This window comes from Pholcus phalangioides, unplaced genomic scaffold (genome assembly GCF_987345545.1).
Source record: "Pholcus phalangioides strain wild (caught in Gottingen) unplaced genomic scaffold, Ppha-v1.0 ptg000011l_1, whole genome shotgun sequence".
In the NCBI taxonomy this organism is placed as follows: domain Eukaryota; kingdom Metazoa; phylum Arthropoda; class Arachnida; order Araneae; family Pholcidae; genus Pholcus; species Pholcus phalangioides.
This window is the reverse complement of record NW_028301604.1, coordinates 11,752,350-11,770,735: the sequence shown is the minus strand read 5'-3', so window position 1 is coordinate 11,770,735 and position 18,386 is coordinate 11,752,350. Positions and strand designations below refer to the sequence as shown.

At 34.4% G+C, this 18,386-nt stretch overlaps 1 protein-coding gene across 1 annotated transcript in view; it reads right to left on the bottom strand.

The window, feature by feature from the left end:
• LOC149080062 (uncharacterized) overlaps positions 1-14,080 on the bottom strand; it is a 39,666-nt gene extending 25,586 nt beyond the window's left edge. The window contains exon 1 of the mRNA XM_089239010.1: positions 13,719-14,080. Coding sequence (XP_089095136.1) covers positions 13,719-13,815 — 97 coding nt within the window. The 5' untranslated portion in view covers positions 13,816-14,080. The remainder of the gene's footprint in view (positions 1-13,718) is intronic.
• Between the last annotated feature and the right edge of the window lie 4,306 nt (positions 14,081-18,386).

Here is an 18,386-nt window from a genome sequence, read left to right as displayed (position 1 = left end):
TTGAAGCAGAGGCATAAAGTTATGTTGGTCTTAATGAACGAATAGTCATGGCATGTATATTTTATGATGTTATGCGTCGATTTGTAGACTAACTATAGCAGTTACTTAACATAAAAAAAAGAAAAAAAAATAGACTTTATTTCATTCCATTCGTGTTCAACCATTTAGCATTAAATATTCGCAGAATATATTAAATATATTAGCTATTTAGGTGCGTAAAATAGAATTTCTAGTCAGTCCTACTGAAACATATTGTTGTTCAAAATAACTTCGGGCACAGATTAACATCAAAATTTCAAAACCCTACTTTCTTTTACCATTTCCGAAATTAATTGCAAGAGAATGTTAAACAAATTCTCGAGTGGAAATTCCTAATTAAAGTAACTCTTGACGTAGTCATTCTTATGAAGATTCGTAATTTATGGAATGAACATAAATTTTTAATGTGGCAAAGCCTGCAATGCGTGAAAATATAGTAGTTGATCAATAACAATATCACGATGGCAAGAAAGCTGCAATCATACGCTTGGGGAATGAAGAATAATCCTTTGATGTCCAAGTAGAGAACAAGCTCCACTCAAACTTAACTAAAAACATCCACTTGTAATGCAGCGGGTACGGATGCATGATACTGTATTATCATTGTTCAAGTAAAAACTCACTTTAATCCGCTTCGCAAATTTTATTTCGTGAAAATGCATTCTCTTTCATAAACTAATTATGTTCATCGTATGTTGAAACCTTAAAAAAAATAGGATTCCAAAAATCCCCTTAATGCTAATGTTGAGAGTTAACAACTTGGTAAAATACAATTAGTTGAGCCAAGTTTTCAGATTTTAAGTAAAGAGCAAAGTTACAGCTTCTGTTTTCTATCTTCAAATGTAAATGGAATCACAGCAACGAAGAAGTAATAATATCTATTAATATTTTATTGTTACGATGTGGGAGAAAATGACAACGAAGGGCTTTGATTTCTCCAGTTGGCACATGAAATTGATATGAAATTAAGCCTCAATGCTCTAAAAAATGTTAACCATATAGAACCAACCAAAATTTATCAGGTAATCCGACATCAGATTGAAAATAACCGCATAATTACTCAATCATTATGCTTTCAACTAGGCAGTGAGTCATTAAAATTTGAAGTATACCAAATATTCTGAAATGATAGTAGTATTTTTATTCTCTTTTTTCTGATAAAAATATGAAGCAGCTAATAGTATCGGAAAACTTCGAGGTGAATAAACTCCTACCCCCGTATATATGTAACAGAATTTGCTTATACATGATTAATGAACGTCATTTAAAAAATCTAAATAACTAACTTGAGTCAAATTATTTTCCTGTTGGCCTATGAATACATTTGCACATAAATTTGAAAAAAAAAATAAAGCTTTACATTAAGTTATGTATACATCAACGCATATATTTGCTGATCGTACGCTGTTCATTGATTTTTATAAGAAACAAAGTTCTAAGCAACTGGTGCATATTGGAAAAGTAAACGAGACGTCATAATCTCATCAAACCTGTTCTGACAAGATTTATATGCAAAAGAAACATCGAAAGAGCACCATAAATACCACAACCGCATTCCAAAGTGCAAGCCCCTTCGGTTACGCCAAAAATAAAATCGCTCATGAATAAATTACTCACTGTATTAGACTGCAAGATGCTGCTGCGAGAAACGAGTGCGCTTATTTGCATATACTACTTGCCTGAGCTTGTATAGGATTTTCATCGATATTTTAGCCGGACAAGCATATTTTTGTTGCGCTTCTTCATTATTTATCTGCTGCAACTCCGACTTATTATTTCCCTTAATTCCTGAGGAAACTTTGAGATCTTTGAGATGGATGATGTTTTTGTTCTACCGTTTTCTATTGACTTAACGAAAATTTCTTCGAGTTCATTTCTAGAGGTCTGGGAAATGATCGGCTAGACTGAGAAGGAAAAAAAAGCCCTTCAACCAAATTAAGGTTAAACCAATTCAAGGCAAATAAGAAACTACAAATGCACGCAGTAGTCCAAGGTAAACAGTAAAAGAGACTGATGGTTTCGAGTTCTGATATTGTACTCTTGTTCCCTTTAGGAAATGAAAATTCTTCTTGGTCTATAGACGGCAAAATTGAATCACGGTAGTGGTTTTACGTACAAATGTCTGTGACCACCGAAAACATTTCCCGTAAAGATAAAGTATCATGGAAAGGATGTTTTCATGATTTTTGTTTTCCAACCACGACCGTTTTCCGTGCGATGACCTTAAAGCCTATCCATTCTATAAGACTTAGTTCAAATAGTAAAACAATATAATACATATCAAAAGCTGCCGTTCATCTCTTTATACTGCATTCTAACTCTACACACGCAGTATAATTTTATTAGAAATAGAATATGTTGCCAGTCAAATATTATATATATATATATTTATACACGTCAGCATCGATGGGGAGAAGGGTTTCGGATATGCCGAATTTTTTATGATAAGGGGGAGAGGGGTTTGACTGATGCCTACGTCATCAACCACCCTTTATAAAAATGTGAAATATTCTTAATGGCATCTTTACCAGAAATGTGAAAAATATTTCCTTAGTTCATAAGCGGAAATAGACTCGGAAGTCTGGGGGAGGGGGGCACGATGATGACGTCAATTCATATATACGTATAATGAAAAAGTAATATATATTTCCCGAATTGAGATGAAAGTAAAGTTTCCAGAATTGAGATGAAAGTAAAGTTTCCAGAATTGAGATGAAAGTAAAGTTTCCAGAATTGAGATGAAAGTAAAGTTTCCAGAATTGAGATGAAAGTAAAGTTTCCAGAATTGAGATGAAAGTAAAGTTTCCAGAATTGAGATGAAAGTAAAGTTTCCAGAATTGAGATGAAAGTAAAGTTTCCAGAATTGAGATGAAAGTAAAGTTTCCAGAATTGAGATGAAAGTAAAGTTTCCAGAATAGTAATATTTCCAGAATTGTGTGATGTAAGTAATATTTCCAGAATTGTGTGATGTAAGTAATATTTCCAGAATTGTGTGATGTAAGTAATATTTCCAGAATTGTGTGATGTAAGTAATATTTCCAGAATTGTGTGATGTAAGTAATATTTCCAGAATTGTGTGATGTAAGTAATATTTCCAGAATTGTGTGATGTAAGTAATATTTCCAGAATTGTGTGATGTAAGTAATATTTCCAGAATTGTGTGATGTAAGTAATATTTCCAGAATTGTGTGATGTAAGTAATATTTCCAGAATTGTGTGATGTAAGTAATATTTCCAGAATTGTGTGATGTAAGTAATATTTACGGAATTGATGAAAGTAATATTTACAGAATTGATGAAAGTAATATTTCCAGAATTGATGAGAGTAATATTTCCAGAATTGATGAAAATTCATATTTTACGGAAGAAAAATTCCAGAATTGATGAAAGTAATGTTTCCGGAATTGGGGAAAATTCAGAATTAATGAAAGTAATAGCACCAGAATTGATGAAAATTCATATTTTACGGAAGAAAAATTCCAGAATTGATGAAAATTCATATTTTACGGAAGAAAAATTCCAGAATTGATGAAAATTCATATTTTACGGAAGAAAAATTCCAGAATTGATGAAAATTCTTAATTAATGAAAATTCTTAATTAATGAAAAAAAATAAATTAAGAATTTGTGGAAGCCTTAAACAATTTACCGTGGGTTCGGGGCCTAGTACGACCGCACCTGTCGCACACCCTTAAAAAAATGCAGCTCTAAATAGAACTATGCCACCATAAATTAAAAAGTACGTATCTAGAACTATCATGATTCACCTTAAATTGCAAAACCAACGGACACTTTTTTATATTGAGTAGTCACATCATTGCGTCATATTTATCAATGAAGACTTTAAACTCGGTCTCGCTTTCATAACTTATGATTGAGGGTTAAAATTTCTGGGTTATTGTGCAGATCCAAAGGTAAAACAAGTGGAATTTCGTGGAACGCCTACACATCACTTTAGAACACATTTTTATGATGACTTTTCATCATGATCATTCGAAAATTACTAAAACAGATTTACGTAAAAGAAAGTTCAATATACAGTCCGTCTCAAAAGTTTAGATAATACACTTAAAATAACAAGAAAAATACGGCCAGTAAAATTAGCACCTTTTAATAGATAATTAAAAAAAACATTTCAATTTTGAAAAATTAAAATGAAGCATTTCTACATTTATAGAAAAAAAAATTCTACGAAAGAACATTTAGAATATTTATAGTATCGAAAATACAAAAAATGGCTGTCTCAAAAGTTTGGAGAAAATTTAGATTAACAAAAATTACAGGCTGTTCATAACTAATAGACTTTACATTTTTTTCAAACAACCTCAAACATACTATCCTCCATGGATCTAATTAAATTCTATAGGGTTTCAACATCAAAACTTTACCATGCTTCCTAGATAGAGTTCTTCAAGTCATCAGCAGTCGAAAAGATATTGTATTTCATTTGCAAACACATTCATCGTAAGTATGCCCCATACATTTCTAATAGGATTTAAGTCAGGACTGATCGATGGTCAGTCTAAAACTGATACCTTTTTGCGATTAAAGAGCTTTTTCGTGGAAGCAGATCTTTGTATACAAATACACATACAAATTTGTGTTTGTATTCAATCATCTGCTGCCACAGAAAAGGCGAAATAGACACGTTATAATGTTGAAATATCAAGTTTGGTCCTCCTAAATCTTCTCCAATCAGTAGAAAATTGTTCTCGAGGATCTCCTTTAAGTATCAGAGTTTTGACGACCAATTTCAAAAGTTAAGGAAGCCTGGACATTAGAAGCAAATGCTGCCCAAACCATTGTTGATGCTCCACCTTACTGTGTGCTGAAAACATCCGTCTGGAACATGTGAGTTCCATTTTTTTTCGCGCCACTAAATATCATACCAAGCTCCATAAAACATTGTCTCCATAAAACACATGATTTCGTGTCCATTTTTCATCCTCTACTCCACCTCTCTCTGGTGCTTCCTTGTGACAGGCGATTTCCTAACCGCTTTTATAAATCACATACGAGCTTCTATGATCTCTCTATTAACTGTATCTGTTGAAATTTTCACTCCAGGATCTTTCAGATCTTTCATAATTTCATGCAAGGTCATTTTTAGCGTCGAAGCCAATCTTCTAACGATTTTGTTTTCACGTAAACTTGCACTGCTTTGCCTGCTACAACCAGGTTTTGGCTTTTTGCGACATCTGTTGAATAAATACACGTCAGACACTTCATTTCGACCTTCTCAAAGCAATAGCAATGCCTTTTACAGTCTTTCTTTTTGCTTTCAAATGAAGTACTCGATGGATTTCATCCTACAAAATACACGACGACTTCCGCAATTTCTTTTAAATGAAAACCAATCCGATAGCTTTCAACTTTTATACTACCACGTCTCTGATACTCCATATAGAAGAGGCAATCTTCGAAATTTTCATTCAATCGGAAGTTTTTCTAAACTTTTGAGACAGCTATTTTTCAAAATTTTGAGTTTAAAAAATCCAAAACTTATTTTCCTCGACAGTGACCGAAGTTTAAAGTATAGGTTTTTGCATTCTGATCACAAACAAAAAAAAAAAAAAAATGAAATCAAAATTTCAAACGGTATCCGTGTCGCAGTTAAAAATCTATAGTGTTCAAACTTTTGAGATGGACTAAATTGTGATCTAGAGATGGTATTCTCAAAATTCAGCAATTGGCACGACAACACATGTAAGAGTCCGAATTTCTGTATTTTTCGCACGGACAATTGTTATGTTGTAAATCTCTAGATCAAATTCTCCGAAACCTCCTCTCGTAGAATCAAAGTCTTCTTGAAACAATAGGAGGTCAAACTCTTTTATGTACCAAAACAAAAGACATTGTTCAGTAAACGACCGATTATTATCCTAATTATACGGAAGCCATATTTACTAATACATTTGTTTCATCATAAACTTTCAATTTTAATAATATAATACGAATTTCGTATACATACAATAATATACAGGGTGCCTGTCCTAATTCGGCCTTTATCTTATCAACCGTTCGTCGTCGAGGTTTAGTTCTAATTTAAAAATGCTCAAAGTGTGTTCAGGAATCACTATGTACCAGCTTTTAAAGTGAAAATACGGTGTGTCAAAAAAATTATTATACGGTCCTCCCGGTCCTCTAACTTCCTGTGGCGAACAAAAAACGTTCCACGTTTGTAAGTGCAATAATGGCTGAGATGTTTGAATTCAAAACAGAGAAAAGTTAGAGAAGAACAGCATAAATGAGGAAAAGAAGCGTTGTCTGTAAGCTTATGCTGTTTCTTTTTTCTTCTTCCAACTTTTCTCCAATTTTTGAATTCAAATATCTCAGCGAACACTCCACTTAGAGACATGGGATTTTTTTTTTTGACGGCCACAGGAGTAACAGGGCAATAATTTTTTTAGTTGGAAATTAGGGGAAAGGAGATCGTATAAAAATTTAGATTTTTTTATTTTATGACACTGTATGACACTCTCGAAGCTACTTTACCGTACCTAAACTCCGGTCATATCACCATACTCAATTTTCTACCGATGGAGTTGGGCGAGAAATGGAGGCACCGTTTATCTGTGGTCACCCCATGCTTGGTAGTCGGCAGGTGAGGAACTTTTTTCTTAATGTTCTTTCCCCAAATAGAACCGGTGGACCGTGACGGTAACATTCATGGGAGAAGACGAGCATCTTACCACTGCATCACACAGACGCCCCTCTCAAAGCTGGTACAGAGTGATTCTCAAACACACATTTTGAGCTTTTTTTTTAAATCGGAACCATATCTCTACAACGAACGGTTGATGAGATGAAGGTCGAATAGGACATCCTTTATACCCATCCGATTCAAAAAAATATTTCGCTATTTTGTGCGAAAATTACTCATAAACTAGTATCTTGATATAAAGATTAAGAATTAATTAGATATATATAAATCGAAAAGTTATATATTTATCTGAGAAATAGATTTTTCATGGTCTTTCAGACTTTTCTAACTTGAGCTATCTTTCTATTTACTTGAATATGTCGTTATTTACCATAATTATTGAATCGGAGAATCTGCGTTTTACAGGAGCTGTCTCAATTTTAAATCAGGATAATTAATTACACTTCTCTCTTTCCCAATTTCTTATGGATGCGTGTTTTTCTGCTTCACTTTCCCTACTCATGGGTATTTCCATATTCATAGGATTCACTTGGCCGATTTTTAAGTCTACTTGAAAAGTTTGCCGGTTCCAGCGATAGAAAAGAATTATTGAATAAATTGAATTTCATTGGAATACGGAAATTGAAAAGCATTTTCTTTGGTGTACTCAACAAACAAAACGTACAATTACTCTTTTCATGAGCACGCGAGCTATAATTGGGCCGAAAGCTACAACTGAAAGCTGTTCCGAACAACTTTTACCGGGATTCACTCCCAGACATGTCGAATTGCAGAGGTTTATACGTCAACTCTTCCGCTTATAAGCCTACAAGCTGATTCATCAAAATACATAAAATAAAGTTAAAAAAAAAAAATATATATATATAGTTCCGCATGTTAAGGGACCGAAACAATTACTGTATTATTCGTGCATTATTTGGCATGCCGGATAAAACTTAAAACGGGATTTGATGTTATGTTATTTAACTTTTGGTATTATTAATGATTATAATTCGTTCTGGATTGGCGTATGCCGTTAGGTTTTGGAGACCATACTTACAGAGGGGCATTGACTTGGTCGAGGGAGTGCAGAGAAGAGCCACGCGTGTTCTTTATGGCAAATGGAGTTTAAGCTATGAAGAGAGACTTGATTTTTATGCGAATTACATCTGAAGAGGGCAGGTTTCGGGGGAACTTGATCGAAGTGTTTGAAATTTTCAACGGGATGTATGAAATGGACCAGTTGTTAAAACCTTCGTATGGTAGCGGAGAGTGACGTCATCCTTGTATAAGTCGCCATCTGGTGGCAGAGTCAGCAGTTGTGAGCTTGGTCTGAGTCTGGTCTGGCCGTCCATGTACGGTCCCTTTCAGTGTACACGAGCTCCAAGGAAAGATTGAGAGATTCGGTTCCTCTGTAGTCTAGTGCGTTCAACCGGAAAGTGAAAGGACGTGGGTTCGATTCCCCGCAGGGGCAATTGAATTTTCTCCCTTTCCAAAATATATCTTCGCAACCGCCAGTTGTTAAAACCTTCGCATAAGGTATTAATACATCATCAATCAACTGCTTCGACAAGGAGACACCAGTATCGATCGAAAGGGACAATTCTAGGTTTTGGTGTCACTGGGAGTTTTTCTCTGAAGGGTTGTGAATAAATGGAATAGCTTACCTCCGAAGGGGAGTCTTGAATTCTAACACGATTGACAAGTTTAAAAAGAAACATGATAAATCGGGAAACTATCCATACTTAGATGGGACAACCATAATTTTTTATGGGCAGTACATTTATATTTTGTCATAATTATTGGTTTTTTGTTGCACTTATTGGGTTGCTGTATTTTTGATATAGTTTAAATTAGCATTCGACATCCATATTTTTTATAGGCATCTTTTTTGAGTCAACTCGTTGGCATTTTATCTGTTGTGGCCATTGTATTTGTATTTGTATTAAATTCAATATATTTTTATATAAATTTATATTTATTAAATTGAATTCACCTTATTAACGATTTTCTCGTGTTATCTGAAAGTACATTTTGTTTCTCTTGAAGGAAATTGAGGTAATTTTTTTATAAAAGTGGCAATTTCAGGGCAAAACTCCTTTACATTTTTTTTTTAATTTTTGGCTAGCACTTGTTACCGTTCAATTTACGTGATAATTTTTCAAGAAACTTTTCCAGTGAACCACTTATTCTATGACTTGATATTTTGATTCGGCTTCTATGTCTTGAATCAGCCACGTTGCATGAACTTTAATATTTACTGCCCCCCAGATAATGGAAAAAAGTTTTTTGAGAATTTCTCAAGAAATATTTATATGAATTCGGCAGTTGTTTTTCTAGTTCTGGAAATTTTTGTTTTATTTTCTGATCATCAACTGAAAAGTGGATTAAGAGTCTCTTTCTGGCCATTAAGTCTCTCCCTCTCTCTCTCTCTTTATGAAATCTTAAACACTTGTCCGTGGTGTACCAAAGTACTTGAACGTACCACTAATATTTCCATTAAACTCGCGAAATAGTATTGCATTGATTCACTCTGAACTCAATAGTATATCCATTTCCCCATTTACATTAATTACTTTCAGTCATAGCTAGAAATCGAATGCGTGGGAGATACACAAATAGACCACAATTTCTGATCACCATAAATAAAATACGTTTCGAAACTGCTGAAGGCTTCAATGGATACTGGATATTCTTATAATGAACCCATTAGTGTGTTCTTTTTGTGAATATTATTCTGAGAAACCCGCCCAGATCAAGTTGCAACGAGAAGATTAGCTACATTAAGAATAGCTGAATTTTAAATTACTAATTAAATAGAGTTATTTAATGGATTTTGAAAAAGAAATTTTAAAAAAAGGAAGCGAAATTTACCACGGACAAAAGAGAAACAAGTTCGGCAAAAAATGATTCGATTTTTCCAACGTGCCGCAAAATACGTGGAAATACGAGAAATACTACGTAGCAATACGAGTTAAAAAACAAGAGGTCTATATATATGATAGAAATGCGTGTAGATGTTAATGGAAAATAGCAATGGTTAATTTAAAAATATGGAATTTCACAAATAAAAAGAAATCGCTCTTAATAATAATTTAATATCCAGGTCCTATTAAATTATTTCAATCAATGCATTGACTATTTCGATCGAAAATAGGGTAAGAGATTAAAGTACGACACGGGTGAAAGAAATGTTTATGCTGTTAAAAATTACGTATTACTGAAATACAGTACGAGACATGATTATAAGACGCTAGGAATATTCGTGAAGTACATATATCGGTCATGTTGTTCACAATAATGAAAGAAACTACAAGGACGTCCAAGAAACAGTTTTTGATATTTTAATATTTTTTTGAATTCTCTCTAGTAAAAAATTATAAGGACAGAAATATAAGACATTTTCATTTCTGCTATTTTACCGTAGTGTAGTACTGCTCTACTTGATACAAATCATTTTTTACGTCACTTCTCCGTCTTTGGATAAAAAATCAATAAAAATATGCCCTTTCTACAACTACCTGATCAATAGAAAAAATGCCACGGGGGAAGTTCTGCAAGAAAGTGAAATTCGTGAAATTTGGCTATTCGATGGCACCGGCATTTCTAAAACGTATATGACCAATAAAATTGGACGTTCTCGATGTATCGTCACAAATGTTTTAAACCGTGGAAATATGTGACTTTGCAGAAAAAAAAACTCTCCGGGTCCACCCCATGCTTGTCTGTAGCAGAATTGTGTTCTAGCAATAAGGAGCAAAATGTCATCCAGAAATATAAAATATGACTTACAACTGTAGGGCTCACAGAGAACAATTTCAAGAGTTTCAAATTTTACAAGTAATATCAAATTCATAAAAATAAGAGAAAATCACCATTAACTTTGAAACATAAACAGGATCAAGGAAACAGATATTTTCTGGATATTATGCCTAGGCGAACTCGGAAAGAAAAGTCACCTGGTCTTCGCCGATACTTGAACCCAGGCCCTCTCGGAAACTGGACGAAATCATGCTACTATCTACACCACTGGAGACATGACCCTACCTCCCTCATTTCAGGCACTGTGGCGTGAGGAGCTGAAGAAGAGGCATTAGTAGCCTCCCTTAACTTCAGCAAATGGTCCCCAGGTAGGACCGTAGAGAGAGATAGACGATTTTTTTCTCAGCCTAAGATATCAAGGAAACAGATATTTTCTGGATATTATGCCGAGATGAACTCGGAAAGAAAAGTCATCTGGTCTCCGCCGGGACTCAAAGTGTCTCCACGGTGTAGATGGTAGCATGCTTGAACGGTTTGCAAGAGGGCCTGAGTTCGAGTCCCGGCGGAGACCAGATGAATTTTCTTTCCATGTTCACTTCAGCATAATATCCAGAAACTATCTGTTTCTTTGATATCGTGGGCTGAGAAAAAAGCCGTCTATATTATCGCTCACAAACAGGATCGTTTGACTTTCGCAAAACGTACCATGTTTTGCACCAGGGCCGTAACTAGAGGGGGCAAAATTTATGGGGTGGCAGTTTTAGGTGGGAACAAAGATCACCGTTATAAAATTATCGAATTTTAAAGTTGTGGGGGCGGCTGAATCATGTTTGCCCAGGGCGGCAAAAATCTTAGTTACGGCTCTGCCTTGGACTCATCGTTGGTATTCTGCTGTTTTCCGATGGAAATTTTTTCTTATCTTGGTGGTCCAGATGGTTTCCATTCATATCGGCGATCTATGTGATCAGATTACGATAACTGATGTGTCATTATCAAAATTGTATCTATTACAGTCGAATTCCGTTGTAACGAACACCGTTATAGCGAAAATCTCGTTTTAACGAACACTTTCCTAAGCCCCCAGACAAGTTTACATAGGAACATTTTTAAAACACCTGGAATTTCTTTATAACGAAACGTTGTTATAACGAGATGATTTCTCTAGTCTCTTGGTGTTCATTATAATGAGATTCGACTGTACTTACTTTTTTTATGTCTACGTCATAATATAACGAATTAGTAAAAAATACTGTTATTAAGGTTGAGAAATAATTTGGTATTCATTTTTCAAAGTGAATCAGTAACTTTTACCGCAGAATACAGTCGAATCCCATTATAACGAACTCCAAGAGACCGGTGAAATGACTTCGTTATAACGACATTTGGTTATAAAAGAATTCCAGGATTTTTAAAAATGTTCCTATGTAAACTTATCGGGGGGCTTAGAAAAGTGTTCGTTAGAACGAGATTTTCGCTACAAAGGTATTCGTTAAAACGGGATTCGATTGCATATATATACAGTATATATTTCAAGAAATATGAGACACGATTTCATTTTTTCTCTATTTATTTTCATTATTTCAGGTGAAAACAATGAATATACAAAAAGCTGATTATTATTTAGGGTAAATACTTGTAAAGCAGAGCGTGAGATAATTTTTTCAAGTGAATGTCGATGGATTGGCCTCCGTACCAGAAAGCGAAATTTATGGCTGGAATCTTTTGCGATAAACAATTTCACATCTGAGAGGCGACAAAATTCCTGGTATTTGAAGCACGAGTCTCCGGCTCACTGTTTTGAATGAAAAGTATAAAGGGGGTATATTTTCCCCTATAAATTAATTCGCCAAATATTGGATGTGTTTAGGTTCAGTAAAAAACTATATTGAGTTTTACGGGTACGTTTCTACCTTTAGCAGCTTTTAATCAATTTTTTTTATAGAAAAATAGTGGCATATTTGTTATTTACAGTCTATATATATAAATTTAATATACTAACACTCGAAATCTCTAGAACAGGCCTCGGCCAAACAATGTAGTTTTTTTTTGTGTGTGAATTAATACTATTACAAGATATACGGAGGAGTGGATGTTGTGAAGATATTTATTATTTGAGATGTCAATTTTTGTTTTATGAGGAAGGAAAAACTCATCTCTGCCTCGAGTCGAACCCGGGTCCCTCGATTGCCGGACGAGTGCTCTGACCACTAAGCTACAGAGGAGACAGAGATTTTCCTTCGCTAGAGCGTATATATGTGCCGAACGGAACCGTGCAATGGACGGTGAACCGATCAGTCAATAGCTCATGGACGACGAGCCACCAGATGGCTATATATATGACATGAATGTCGCTCTTCACTTGTTAATACAAGATTATCTTGTATTAACAAGTGAAGAGCGACATTCATGTCATAATACTATTAATTGGATGGAGAGGGGGGGGGGGTCAATATCACATTTGATGTAAGTCACATTCTCAAAAATGCTGACTCAAGTCCCGAAATGTAATCTAGAAGTACTAAACTATTGAAAGAGGAAAATAAACCAAGTCTCAGCTTCAATAGTTTGCCTGTAGATTGTGTGTGAAATCAGAAACTTTTTAACATGGGAACCTATGACAACAATTCTAGTAAAACTTTCTTTATCCTCAAAATTCGGATTAATCAACTTACATTGCTGACTTTAAACCCCTCAATTATCAATTTTATTTTTGGAATTTTTTTTCAAAAAAAATCATCTTGTACCAAGATAATAATTGAAATCATTTATTACAATGAATGAAATGAAAAGTTACGTTCATATTAACTTTTCACAAAATTTCGAATCTCGACTTTTCATACCTTTTTTCATTAATATATTTTTCAATAAATTCTCTTTCTCTTATCACATGTTACTGTACTACTTACCTGCTCAAACATGAACGTGAAGATGATCAACAAGTCTTCTTCACCTAATATCTACCGTGTAATAAATGGCCCCGATATAGGTTAATTTACTCCCCTTATATTCATTAGATGATATGAAATATTTATCACTTTTGATAACATGAATTTATCTTAAAATCAAAGAAAATACTTTTTCTTCATGATCCAATTAAAATGATGTAAAATAACGTTATATCTATAAAATACAGTCACAGGAAAACATTTCTCAAAGTAGGCTATTATAAAAAGCATTATTCACCGAATATTCCATCCGATACGAAAAATTACCCATATTATTTATAAAAGAAAACAACTTTTATATAATTGCAATGCCATAAGTCGATTCTTACCTCGAAATGTAAACTGAATGCTTTCATCAGCAGTCATCGGTCCGAATGAGATCAAAAGTCCTACAATCGAGAACAAATTGAAGATGTTTTGCAACATGTTGACCAAGAATTAATGATTTTCAATCTCTACAGGGGGAAAAAATGTGCAGATGAATTACTGTATTTGTAAGTTACGTCATATAAAAAACTTCTTTAAAGAATACTAAATTCTAAAGAGAAAAATGAAAAGGTCTCGTTTGATTCGGTTCAAAGCAAGTAAATGAAGGAGCAAAATTTCTGAAGATGGTAATGAAAACTTTTATTAATATCTTGACCGCGTTCGCGAAACTTTCAACTGGTCAGATACTTGGTAGTGTCGTTGCTTTGTGAATCAACAGGCAATAAGTACGTGAAGATATGTACTGCCCATTGCAACCTGTGGCCGCGCGCCAGTAAGTTTCAGGAGATGACTCGAAATCTTATTGGTTGACAGCAGAAAAATAACTTGAGCTTGCGCAGTCACAAAATCAGTTTTCTCTGGAGCATTCCGTTTCTCCTTTTCCCATTTCCTCTTTTGCGGGAAATTTTTATTTTTCGAAACATTTCTTTTTTGGGAAGAGAAGCATATCCGTTGATTCATCGAGATGCGTGGCTTTAGCAATTCTTTGCTTTTTTTTATTTCTCTCCGAAATACTGCATTATTATGAGTTCAACATTATCCTACTCTCTAGGTAAGAACAATAAATTCTCACATCTTTTTTTCCCTCTTGCTCAAATTTATGACGTTATAGCGATTTCAGTTGATGTTAATCAATGATTCACGGACATTTCCAAGTTCAAATCTTCCCTTATATGTCATTAGTTCCAAAAATTGTTTGAATTTTCAGAAAAGTCGGATTTTTATTGAAGTCAGTCAATTTTTAAATTGCTTAATACTTATGTACGGCATGTAGTATATATACGGTAACTTATGCTTGTTATAGTGACCGATTATAACTTAATTTAATTGGAATTTTCAACTTTCGAAATAAGATGCTTACGCTTTCTAAAGAAATGTTAGTTTCAATACCAAGATCATTGATTTTGTTTTTATCTTGCAATAACTATCTAATAATTTTAAGAAGAGTATATAATGACAGTATTGAAAAACCATATGAATTAATATAGACTACGCTGAAATTTTATAATGCATCATGACTTCAATCCTTGAAATAGTCAATTTCTACTTAGAATAGAGCTTTTGATTTTAGAAAATCTTTCTTCAGTTTTAAGTGCCAGTCCTAATGTATATTTGAATATATTAATATACTCTTCTCATTTCTAACTAAACTATATTATTTTCACAATTAACTGTAATTTATTTTTATTTTTATACCGAAAAACTAAAACTTTCTTGAGCAGTGGTCGAATAGCTCTGGATATCCTTAGTTCATGGCTTTGTTGCAACATAAATACCTTTGGAATTGTGAAACATATTTTTGAATTCACTTGATAAAACTGTACTATGTATACCTAGCTCAGATGTGTAACAAGACTCAGAAGGCAACAAATATGAGCTCTCCAATCGATCATAAAAGTGAGCCTTAAAGACTTCTCATTCCCAGATGATCTGACCGTTTACGAAGAATATGTTTTCAAATAATCTCGTTCGACATACTCTAATCCATCTCGATTTTAAACCTATTAGATTTCTCTCTCATAAGAATTCAGTTTTGTGCACGACACGCAAATCTCAACACCATTCATTACTCATCTGGGATACCATCCTAGATTTCATTCTGATAGCTTTCTTAATCACTCGTTGCATTTCACGAATTTATCTGTATGTAGAGTAGGATGAAACTATATATGTGTGTATACCTAGCTCTAGATAAATTTCGTGAGCTTGCTCAAACTGAAACTACTCAAATATAGGTTATGATCAATGTGCGACAAATAACTACGTGACTCTCCCGGAATGAACGTATGTTTTCTCGAGGGGCCCACTGAATTGAAATATATCTTCGATTACATATTTATCGAGGTGTAGATAACGACAAACATCGTTCAGATCTTCATGTTCAATTGTACTATCCTTAAAAGACTTAAAAGAGTGCAGTGTTATGCAACATTACTCAACTGTCTCTAACCTCTCAACGTTAATGTAGAGTTGACCAGAGCACAGATGAATGCATTAGGAGAAGAGAACAATAATTTAATGGTATTAGTGGTATTGCTAATGAGTTGCACCTCTGAATCCGAGACAGTGGTGCGCACACATCGAGATTACATTAGACTACAAAGCACTTTTGCCGGACGGAAATGAAAGTGATGACCGAGTATGTAACACTCAATGTCCTTCGACAACGACGGGATTTCGTGAGACTCACCTTTCGAATATATGCGTCCGTAGTATGATGTTCACTAACAGCTTGAATCGATCATTTTCCTGCCAAAGGCAAGAAATAATAATTAATAAATATTTTTCAGACATTGAGAAATTGAATTTTCTGGATGTTAATGCCGAAACTGATGTTTGGAAAGAAAAGTGATTTGCCTCCTCCGAGAATCGAATCCGGATCCCCTTTCATACCGGGCAAGTGCGTTAACCAATACACTAGAGATACTTTTCAATTCCTTTCAACACGTAATAGTAGCGTGAAGCGCTGAGTCATAGCAGCCTCCTTTAACTACAGCAATTTTCGCCCCAGCTGGCGTTTTGTATGCAGAGATGGTATTTTTTCGGCCTGATATACTGAGAAATTGAATTTTCTGGATGTTGATGCCGAAACTGATATTTGGAAAGAAAAGTGATTTTCAGACAATTTGTAACTTGATAAATTTGGTCCTTTAAACGTTCAAGACTGCAGCCAGTTTGAAAATTCAAAATCCCCTTTGCACATAAGCTGAGGTAATTTTCTTTTCCCTTTATATTTTGAATTGGCTGGTAGAGATACCCCCAATCAACGACAACAACTCTTTGTTGCAGAGTATGTGTGGCTGTGATTTCGCTAATTTATTAAAATGTGTTTTGTTTGCTACTCGAATTTTTTTTCTTACTATAATTTTAATCACAAAGAAGTAGTTTTATATGAATGTAATATTACTTCAATTTACATTTATTTTAAGGGTTATTTTTGAGGCTTTATACAGCCTCTTTAAGGCCCCGTAGAAGAAATACAATTCGAGATAGATTGTTTTAAATGATTTTTCAGGCTTTTTATATGTATCCGTAAAAATGAAGAAAATTATCAGCTCGAAAAAAAGAGCATGCATTTAAGGGTTAAAACCTTTCGTATTATCACGAAGCACTAAGCAAAAAATAATTTCTCATAATTTAATTCCCTTGCCGGTTAGAAGCATTCACATATCGATTTACTCCAAATACGAGTAGAACAATTTAGATCGGCATAACAAAAAGCTGTTCTCGTATAAATCAGTCATACTTTTCTATAGACTGAAACTTTCCAATAACTTATCAAGCAAACCATTAATTTGATCAAAATACGGCCCCCACCCGTAGATTGAACATCATCGTAAAATGTCTTTTCCTACATATTACAAATGGAAACAGAGTAAAATTAATCGCATGATGCGAATGATAGCTTCGCGGCATTTCCATTAATACGAAAGTCGTTTTGTGATTGCGAAAGCATTATGCATATCTGTAATCGTGGTTGTCCTTTTGATTTCCGTTTCAATTCACAGTTATTGTTCCCACGCACAAAGTTCTCGATTTTGCTCTCACGAATGTTTCAAATATATGGATCTTGTACGTCAATAATAAGTGACTTGTGTGATGTCGCTGAGAAATGATAAAGCGAATAAATTTACAGAAGCACAGGAAATTATTGTTGAAACAATTCGAAATGATCTATGCGAGAGGAATTTTACAATCCGAGTTGTATCGGGCTATTTTTAAATGATTCACGCGCATGTTACAAGTTTATGTTATCGAACTTCGTTTAAAATTAAAACGAAGGTTTCCTAATACATAGAGAGCGTTGATCAAAAAAGAAATGCACAATTTATAGTTCTTATTACTCTTTAAGAATGTGAAACATTGATATGCGTTTCATTGTCGTGCAACTAAAGTGAAACTAGATAAGCTAGTTGTTAGCTGCGTGGTTTATGCCTGGACTATATAGTAATGGCTGTTTCATCCCTTTGAAGTCACGCTTGCTGCCTTGGCTCAGTGGGTGTGGTTTCGAAACTGCTGCGTGACGTCACTGATCTGATAGTTTTTAGTAGAATTCCTTAATATGTATATGAAGGCGTCTTAGTTTTTAGTACTTGCATTATTCAAGTGGCTTATTTTACATTTCAGTTGCTTGTTTCACTGTTTTAAGTAAGTGATCTCTCGTTCATGGTGTTGTTTTAGTGTCAGTGGTGAGCGCGTATGGTATTTTGGTAATTCATTTTGACGATTTTTACGTTAATTAGTGATAAACAAATATGAATTATTGTGTGATTTCCAGGCCCACCTTGACGCATGGGTCCACCTGGGCCCGCTTAAGATGTTCCTGAAGAAGGATATCAAATCACATAAAGCATGACAGGTACACGACTTTCTGGTCAGGCGTGGATCCAGGCCAATATGTTGGGGAGGGTGAATTAGTGAGAGTAAAGGGCATACGGTGACTAAACGTCTTGTATTTTACGGTATAGAACGATTATTTTCCCATTGTCTTATTAACTCTCGGGAGGGGG